The sequence below is a fragment of the Cyprinodon tularosa genome, unplaced genomic scaffold (genome assembly GCF_016077235.1).
Source record: "Cyprinodon tularosa strain WSP-4 unplaced genomic scaffold, ASM1607723v1 ctg794, whole genome shotgun sequence".
Lineage (NCBI taxonomy): Eukaryota > Metazoa > Chordata > Actinopteri > Cyprinodontiformes > Cyprinodontidae > Cyprinodon > Cyprinodon tularosa.
Window position 1 is genome coordinate 316,583 of NW_024039556.1, and position 10,371 is coordinate 326,953.

The 10,371-nt window shown below is 34.1% G+C and overlaps 1 protein-coding gene across 1 annotated transcript in view; it reads left to right on the top strand.

The window, feature by feature from the left end:
• Positions 1 to 3,667, top strand: part of mcm8 (minichromosome maintenance 8 homologous recombination repair factor) — a 50,834-nt gene extending 47,167 nt beyond the window's left edge. Inside the window, exons 17-21 of the mRNA XM_038271192.1 lie at positions 47 to 260; positions 1,547 to 1,756; positions 1,837 to 1,913; positions 3,267 to 3,456; positions 3,533 to 3,667. Coding sequence (XP_038127120.1) covers positions 47 to 260; positions 1,547 to 1,756; positions 1,837 to 1,913; positions 3,267 to 3,456; positions 3,533 to 3,625 — 784 coding nt within the window. The 3' untranslated portion in view covers positions 3,626 to 3,667. The remainder of the gene's footprint in view (positions 1 to 46; positions 261 to 1,546; positions 1,757 to 1,836; positions 1,914 to 3,266; positions 3,457 to 3,532) is intronic.
• Positions 3,668 to 10,371: the final 6,704 nt, after the last annotated feature.

Here is a 10,371-nt window from a genome sequence, read left to right on the forward strand (position 1 = left end):
GGACGTCTTTTTGGAGTAGTTCTTATGTTTTTCTGTGTGTCTGTAGAATGGGCTCAGCCCTTCTGTCCCGCTTCGATGTCGTGTTTCTTCTTCTGGACATCCCGGATGAGTCCCACGATCGTCGGCTGTCAGAACACGTCATGGCAAACAGGGCGGGGAAAGGCAGAACCAGCAGCGCCACAGTCACCAGGACCAGTAAGGACCTAGAGACCTCCATCCTGCTGCAGCACTCCACCCTGCCGCTGTCTGAGCGCCTGCAGGTCAAACACCATAAACTTTCTTCCCATTACCAGAAACTGTGTTGCCAACTTATGCTGGTGAAGATTCTCAGTCATCTAGGTCGTAGTCTCTCAAAAAACGTTAAAAAACAATCCACTGGACTTTGAGTTTTATTTGTCATTATTTTTTCCACAATTATCATTTTTGTATTCGTCTCGATGGCTTAGAACCTCATCTTTCTTTTATTACCACTCTACTGCCTGTGGAACAAACAGTCCACTCATTTTAATGTTGTGAACTAACCAGTTTTAATATTTGTACTGAATCTTTTTTTATCACCCCCTACTATATAAAATTGTATTTATGGCTGAAACAATTAATCCAGTTAATTGTGAGTAATCGATTGTTGAAATAATCGTCAACTAATTTAGCAATCGACCAATCTTTAAATGGAATGTAGAGACTTTAGCTGACAGAGCGACCCACTTAAAGCAGTAATTATATCAAAAGAAAAGCTTTTCCTCTGTCAGCATGCTCTATCTAGAACTCTACAAGCAGAAACATTTTAGTTTCATTTAAAAAAAATCTTCAAGTAACCTTTGGCTATCCAATTATTCATTGATTAATTGAAAAAGTAACAAATTAATCATTTTGCAAAATAATTTTTAGGTGCAGCCCTAGTTCTATGTTTAATTTAACACTTTAGGCTTTAATTTGGTGGAGCCAATGCTCAGCTGCTTTAAATGGAGATTAAGAAGTGATTGGATTAGAGCGCCAACTGACTGAGCTATCTGAGATTATTACTTAAGTTTAAGTCAAACTTTTGTTCTGTTTTCTTTGTCATTTACCTTTTTTTATTTTAAATTAAACATTTTAATTTTATGGTGAGATAGATAGATTTCCAGCACAAAAGATGGGATAATTAAGGAGACCAATGTCATGTTTATTTATTGTGGTTATTTAAAAATGGCCTCCAGCTCCAGCATCATTAAAAAGATAAAAGTTATTGACCTTTTAAAGAGTGTACTCACATTATTTTGTCATTATTATGTAAGTTAAGAATGGTCCCAAAACAATATTATAGTTTACGGCGATATTTCTAGGAAAATGGTGACAGGCCTAGTTAAAAATACTAGGATGGATGAAGCTGACCCCACAGTATCTGACACTGTGACTTCTTTTAACAGAGGTTGATATCATCTCTTTTATCGTATGTTGAACAAATGTAAACACTAAGCATGAAAGCAGAACTGTACTAACACCGTAACATTTCTAGGTGCTTTCACGCATTTTATTGAGGTTTATCTTCTTTTGATTTCGTCTCAAGGTTCCAGGAAATGAATCGATGGATGTGATCCCAGCGTGTTTGTTAAGGAAGTACATCAGCTACGCCCGTCAGTACGTCAAACCCACGCTGTCTCCCGAAGCAGCCAAAACTCTTCAGGACTTCTATCTGTCTCTGAGGTCCCAGGCGCACTCCACCGACGCCACACCCATCACCACGCGGCAGCTGGAGTCCTTAATAAGACTGACCGAGGTGGGGTCCTTTGCCTTAAGATGTTTAGCAAAGACCTGAACTACCTTCCTGGATATCTTCTGTTTTTCTTTCTCTTGTAGGCAAGAGCCAAATTAGAGCTTAGAGAAGTGGCCACCAAAGATGATGCTGAGGACGTCGTTGAGATCATGAAGCACAGGTAGCTCTGCAGGTCTGTTATTCAGGAAATGGAGAAACCAGACTTTTAGATGTTTATATTTAGCTCTTTAAAGAAGTTTCAGGTGCACTGAATGAACCAAACAGTTTGATTCACGTCTGGGGGGCGGGCTTACCTCTGGAGTGAGGAATGAAGATGCAATTCTATTGGTCCATAATGGGTGTTGGCAACAGCATTTTATTGGTCAATCTGCTCGTCAAGAGTGACTGTTTTTATTGGGTTTAAGATGAAGAATCCATGAAAAGTAGTTTAGCAGTTATAAAACTTAATCTGAAAAACTAATTTAGAAAAAGATACAAATGTAAAATCTGTAAAAAAATAAATAAATAAAAGAAATAAAGAAAAACAATATATATATAAAATTGTGCAAATTATTTTGTATGAATATAAAAATCATTGGAAATATCAACATCTTTTTTTTTTCTATTAAAACAGTTTTTCAAAGTTTTATTTCCAGATTTCATGTTTTTTCAAATTTGAATGCATAAAATGTGTCTTTACAAATTTTCACTCACAAAACAGGTGTTTTGCTTGCAAAAATAATTGAATAAAATTCACTCCATATATTTTCAAGTTTTTGGATTTGCCGTAACAAAAGAATGTTTAAGGGATATGTTTAAGAAGGGTTGTATTTTATATTTATTTAACAAAGATAATAATTCTTATATCTTTCCTTTTTTTTTTCTTCTGCTATTACTTACATCAGGGGTAACCAATTAAAAATCAGCGGGGTCCGAATAAAGAAAATCATCAATTAGTAACGCTCCAGAGACATTTTTAATTATTTAATCTATTACTTTAAAAAGAATTTAACCCTGAAATAAAATGAGGTTTTTATGCATCCATGTTATACATTGAATTTTCAAATAAAAAAGATATAAAAATAATAATAGAAAATATTTCCATTTTAAAATCTAAAATGTTTTATGAAGTAGAGAACAACAATCGTTCAGTTTGGTATACAGACAATTTCCTGATTCCCATATTTTATAAAACACCTGAACTGAGCGTTTGTTATTTTTCTTTCTTCTTTCTGTCCCAGTGGGCTTTATGCTGCCATGCAAGGCTTTAAACCTGGGTTTGAATGGAGACTAAGCCATTCTAAAGCCATTCCACGCTCCTTTTTGAGCTTATATATTCCCAAAAACTAAGACCGCTTAATTAAATGATTGGATGCAAAGTACTGGTAGTTCAAAATACCAGGAAGCAGATTTATCATCTCAATCTCATTTATGAGCTTATATATTCCCAAAAACTAAGACCGCTAATCCGTGACCTCTGGCATACATGTTCAGGTTTAAAGTGTTCAAACCTGTCATCTTGCATTGTCTTTAGCCTGGCTGATACGTACTCAGACGGCCTGGGGAACCTGGACTTTGAGCGCTCACAGCTGGGCTCCGGCATGAGTCAGCGCAGCGCTGCAAAGCGACTGGTCAACGCGCTCCACTCACACGCTCAGCGGACCAATCAGAAGCAGTTTGACCTGCAGATGCTTCGCTCAATTGCTGACAAAATGAACATAAAGGTAAAAAAAAAAAGCTGTAAAGATGATCCTAGCAGTTGACACAGTCCTTATTATGTTTGTGTTTTTCATTTTCCAGGTTTTGGATTTTCAAGGTCTGCTGAGTTCCCTCAATGAACAAGGTTTCCTGCTGAAGAAAGGGCCCAAGTTTTACCAACTGCAGACCATCTAACTGCTAGACTTCAGTCTTTACTCAGTTATCTCCAGATGCACATAAAGAGTAAATACTCTCTGGGATATAAGAGTCTCTTTTAACTAGAAGTTTGAATGTTGATGATCTCATGAAAATGTAACAATGAAAGTAATACACTGACTCAAAAACACTTTGTCAACATAGTTTCTGTCTTAAGCTCAGTGTTGTTATATTTCTCCTTCAGGTGACCTTAAAGTATTACCTTTAATCAAACGGTCAGTCCCTGTATATATTGTTAATTAATTTTCTCTTTATGTGTATAAATATTGTGTCTGTTTGGCTTAATTTTATATATGAAAACAACATAATCCAAATAAAAGCATTTAACTTATAAGCTATTGTCTGTCTGTATCCACTGTTTTATTTATTCTATTAAACGAAATGGAATTTTATAACTATCATTAAGCATTTTTTTTTAATTATAATATATATTTATAACGTAATTATTATAGCTGTATGTGAAAGATTTACATAATTAATAAAATAAGATTGAGTTTTCTTTCAGTAAGGTAAGGTTGAAGGTTGCACCAGCAGTCATTATGTCTTACAACCACTGATCTCTATTTATTCACTGGATTTCCCGTTGGTAGTACGGAGATGAAGTGAACTATTGGGTCTATGATTGGTACTCCCTAGTTAGATCGGTCGAAATGTAAACAATACAGTCATATGAAAAAGTTTGGGCACCCGTATTACTCTAAATTATTTTTATTTCTAAATATTTGGGTGTATGGGCTTCTCAGCCTTCTCTCTGAGACAACTTTTTGTATCCTTCCTCTGAACAACTATGTTTAACAATCTTTGTTTTCAGATCATGTGAGAGTTGTTTTAAGGCGCCCATGATCAATATTCAGAGGAGATTCAACCAGGAGAACAACTTGGAACTGACCACCTTAAATACATTTTCTCATGACTGGATACAACTGGCTATGAAGTTCAAATCTTAATGAAAGTTACCAAACCAGTTTTATGTTTTAGTAAGTCAGTGAAAAGTAGTCAAGGGTATTCAAATCAATAAAATGATTAGGGTACCTACATTTTTGCACCTGTCAAGTTTTGTTTTAATGCATATTGCACATTTTCTTTTAGTCCAATAAACCCCAATTCAATACTGAAATATTACTGTTATTAGATATATCAAACTGAAATAGCTATTGCAAACAACCAAATATTTAGAAATAAAAATATTTAAGATTAATAGGGGTGCCCAAACTTTTTCATATGACTGTTGCGCTACAGCATCGAACAACAATGATTATCTCATTTTTAGGGGGGGCTTAAGACTTAAAATAAAGATAAATTCATCACTTTGACACAAACTGGCTGTTTCATAGCATCAGTAGATTACTTATAATAAAAAATAGGCACGTCACATTGCTTAGTCATTATGAAGTCTTTAAATCATGTCATATAACATATTATACAAATCGATCACAATAAATTGAATGTGTTATTGGAGCATAATAATACAGATGTGCCAAAAGTGCTAAAAGATTTTACATCAAGACTGAATTACAAGTACATGTCTGTTAATGCTGTAGTATTTATTTTCCTAATTGTGCATGCATGGGCCTTTAATGCTGTCTGTGCTTTAGCCTTCAAATCTGACAGCTTTGCAATAGAGCTAAATTAATTAATTTCAGTAAAGTTTAAGTGAAAATGTTAATTAAACAGAAAAGGAAGGATAAATGGCAAAAGGAATGGGAGAAAGGAAAAAAGGATGTTGGTTTTACAAAATTAAAAAGAAAACAGGAGAAATGGGAACTGGAAGAACTAGAAGAGGAGAAACAATTATTTCTCGATTGTGATTTGGTCATACCTGATTAAACAGCACTCTGTTTATCTTGGGGAAACATGGTAAATGTGAATACTGTGGGGTAGATGGAACAACTGAACTTGTGATGTACTGTAATAAATATGAAGAGAGAAAGCAATTTATTAAAAATGTAAGTAAATTAAAAGATAAATAAGATTTATTTGAATTATTTAGAGGCTTTTCAGAAAGTAACATTTGCAGGATAATATTTTGATATCTAAAAAAAATCGCATTTGTATAATAAAATAAAATTTCTGAGAGTCATTCTGGTCCACGTCCATACCAGTAGATGGTGGAAATTCATATATTCGTTGCTTGCCAACCAGCAACAATTTTAAAGAAGAAGAAGAACCTGGCGGAGTAGACCCTACATTCTGGCTCTGTTCGAAAACCCAGGACGGGTCCTACAAGGACGCGGTCTACCTAGACTGGATCCTTCGAAGTCCTTGAAAATAAGGAGACCAGAAGAGTTTTGGCTGTGAATTCGACCGGGTCTACCCTTTGGCGGGTTTTACCGCCGTATGCTCTGTTGCTAAGCAACCGTGAACGTTGACACACAAAGCAGGAAAAGAATGAATACAGAAGTTTCAAAAACTGTTTATTTATTTCTTTTTTATTGTGAAGTGAACAAAGACTACACTCACAAGAATCCCGAATGGAATAAAGGTTCCAACCACCGGGAGCAGGAACAAATAAAATCAAATGTAATGATAGAAACCTTAGTCAGTTAAATAACATGCTGCTGTCATTCTGCACGTCTCTGATGTTGCTGCTATTTTCGAATATCCATTACTGTAAAAATGTCCATAGCTGCATATTGGTTATTAATTCTCCAGTTTTATATTGTTAAATAACTTTACAGAATTGTATTTTTTATATTTTAACTCTTCCCTATTATGTTATTCTTATACATTTTTCTAAGGTCCACATTTGTGTGACCATTTTCAATAATCTTTCTGCTGCTGTAAATTTGCCCATTGTGGGACAATAAAGGGATTTTCTATTCTATTCTATAAAAGGGGTAGAAAGATATAAGTAAATCTAAACAATGTATTTATAAAAAAATATATCTGCAAAATCTCTAATATTCAACAACAAAAAATACGTAGTTAAGCATATTGCACAAAACAGCAATAAAAAGATAAAAATCCTATCAGATTTATAGTCCCCACCCTGCAGATATATTAGAATCTGTCCTTTAATTACAGCCAAACCCATTTACACAGTAACAGATTAAAACCTTTAGATAAATCAAACATTACCGCCACATATCTGACTTTATAACCATTAAAACAACTATTTTTCATTAATCTCAGACGGAACTATTAAATGACTTGTATTATATTAAACTGAACTTCCAATTTTCACCACTGTTCGGCGCCAAGTAACCTTTCCTCTGATTACGGCTTGCTTGGTCTCGCAATGAATCCTGGGATATCCAAGAATACCGAGGATACTTTAGACCATAGATATCCATAATAAAGGCTAGATGTCTCGTCCGCGCTGCTGGCCAATGGGGGTCGACGTCCGCACGTGGCGGCCATCTTGCCACAGGCAGCTCGCTCATTCGTAACATTGTGTTTTAAAGGCGCATGTACTGAAATAACCATAACTTCCTCAATTGTCTAACGATTCTCAAACTGTTTGGTTTGGTAAACAAAAGTCAGACATGTAGTTATGATACTGCACACTTAGGAATAATTATAACCATGGAATTTCATATGAAAAGAACATTGAATAGAACATACAGGTGCAATAAATATACACATGCACAAGGTATTTATGTTAAATCAATATATGCTATTAAAACTCAGTGTACTGAATGGCAACATGATATATAGATATATCTATAGATATCTATATATATATATAAATATGTGTGTATATATATATATATATATATATATATATATATATATATATATATATATATATATATATATATATATATATATATATATATATATATATATATAAAAATATGTATATATATAAATATGTATATATACATATTAATATATATATATATTAATATATATATATATATATATATATATATATATATATATATATATATATATATATATACATATATATATATATATATATATATATATATATATATATATATATTAATATATATATATATATATATATACATATATATATATAACTAAACACTTTTATTTGGGTGTGATTAATTATTTCATAGTCCTAATTTATTTATATTTACATACATACTTTTATAATATGAAAATTATTGTTATAATAAAATATGAAATACTGACAAAAAAGGCTTATTGTGTGGCAACCTCTTGGTGTAGAAGCATAATCCAGGTTTCAAATTAAAGGTAACACTTTGAAGTTTCATGTAGACTATTCGGATTATATATCAGGGGTAATAACACAAAAGTTCCTATTTTTAAACCACTATAAAAGTGACATTTATTTGCTATTAAAATTGGTGCAATAGTCCCCTTCACAAGTATATATAGATGTAGCATGTTGAAATCCCCACCTACACTACTGTGATGGTATACACATGGAAGACAGAGATTTAAAAAATGACCCAAAAAACATAGCTTGGCTAATGCCCTTTGAAAAGGACGGTTTTATTGAGCTTCTGTGTAATGTACAAGAGAGCGTTGTCCACAAGGCCATCAAAGCAGACAGGAAGGTAGCTGTGGTCATGTACTAGTGCAGGAATGTCAGCAAACGGGGATGGAAGATCTTCTCCTCCTGCTTACACATTATATAACCTGCAGAAACAAAAACAAAAGTGACCAACAACAATTCACGGTGTATAAGATTGGTATATCAATATGTGATTAAATTTCAATGATACACATGCCCTTTGAAGATGAGCTGGAAAGTTGAAAATGTTTGGCACAACACCATCTTTAAGTTGTCCAAATGAAACTAATACAAACTTATAAAAGCTTTGAGTCAACAACAGTCTTGTAATACTATTATGTCATAGCAAAAGTCTGGCTTCTTCCTTTTAATAAACCCAGCAAATTCCTGTAACATAATGTAAGATGTGTTGACAGACCAAATCGATTGGAAATCATGTTAAATTCTGCCTCTTCCACTGATGTAAAGTTGCTTGTTAACGTTAGCAGCTAGCTAAACTGTAACGTTAGCTGCTAACTTACTAACGTTAGGTCTCACTTCGCAGCTTCTTGTTATTAGCCAGCTAACGTTAGGCTAATAATGAAAATACAACAACACTCAAATTATTGTTATAAGCCAACTAATAACTACAACCACAACCACAAAGATTGTAATTTACACCAAAGATTAATTGTCATACAATCGTTATTGGTGTCAGTAAAACCTATATAATTGACTAATAATCTCAGCCTTGATAACTTGCGCAAGTAGCCGTGATGCACAACTATGCTGCGCGATTAAGTCATTTTTCGACAAGAAAATCTGCTATTTCGACATGTTCAAGCATCAAGAATAATAGCCACGTTCATAATGTTTGTAAGAAACCAAACTGTTTGTAAATCCGTCAAGAATTCAGTGAGGTAAGAGTATTTGTGTTCGTGCTGATCACTCACCTTAGATTAGGTACCACAGAGCACAACAGAAAGCCTGCCTGAGGCAAGATGGCCGCCGGTGATGACGTTTGAGACTCCGCCGTAAGACATCTAGCCTTTATTATGGATATCTATGCTTCAGACCCGTCCTTCAAATCAGGCAAAAAGAAGGACGCATTTTAAGGCCGCATAACGAAGACTCTTGGAATCCGACCAGACCTCGGCGCCGCGCTATGACGTAATCGGCCTTCGAATACGGTCTTCTAAGGATGCGTCCTAGGTTTTCGAACAGGGCCCCAGTCGCGGCGCAGGAATTAGGGTTGCCGTCTTGGGGAGGTCGACCTGCTATCCTAACCTGCTGCTTTAAGCAGAACAGAAGAAGGATGCCTCAGCACACCCACGAATTTTTGTCTAAATCAACAGGCTGTTGACATCAGACCTCGAGGGGTAACTTCATGGAGGCATCAGAGCTTTGGAAGACATTACTAAATAAACAGCAGATATACACTACATAGAATAGAAACTCCCTCTGTTTTCCCACAGTGGGGAAATTGTGGCGTTCCAGCAACAAATGATTACAGCAAAAGTGGTCACACAAATTTGGACCTTATAAAGTGCATAAAAATAATAGAATACGTGACAGGTAAAAAAATAAAAAAATAAAATAATTTTTAAAAACAATTCAATTTTATTTGTTAAGCAGTTAAAAAAGACACAGCTGACCAAAGTCGTTAAAAATAAATAAATAAAACATAAAACACTATAAATAAATAAATAAATAAATAAATAAATAAATAAATAAATAAATAAATAAATAAATAAAGAAGCCAAAACATATAAATACTGTTCATCTGAAAAATAGTAATACAGCGGTGGACATTTTTACAGTATTAACAATATTTTTTACAGTATATATATGCATATATGTATAAGTATATATTTATGTATATTTATTTATGTATGTATATATATATGGAGAGAGAGATGTATATATGAGTGACAGATATGTGTATATACATTTGAGGATACCTGTATAAATATATTTCCGTATATAGTAATAAAAAAACACTAAGAATATTTAAATAAACTGAAGTATTTTTGTGTTTTTAGAAAAAAAACTAAACTGTGAAAATTAGTTCGATATTCAGAGTTAAACTTGATTAAAACTGATCCTGTTCCTACACTGAGCGGAGCTGTTGACCGCCCCAAGATGGCGCCACCAAATCCCGTCAGTGCTAAAAGCTGTCGATGCGGGGTCTACTCGCGGCCACAGCCAAGCATTAGGGGCGTGTCTTTTGCCATGGCAACAACTGCTTTACTTTTCCGGTGGAAGAATAGGAAGAGTGCGCCTTTCCGTTCTCACA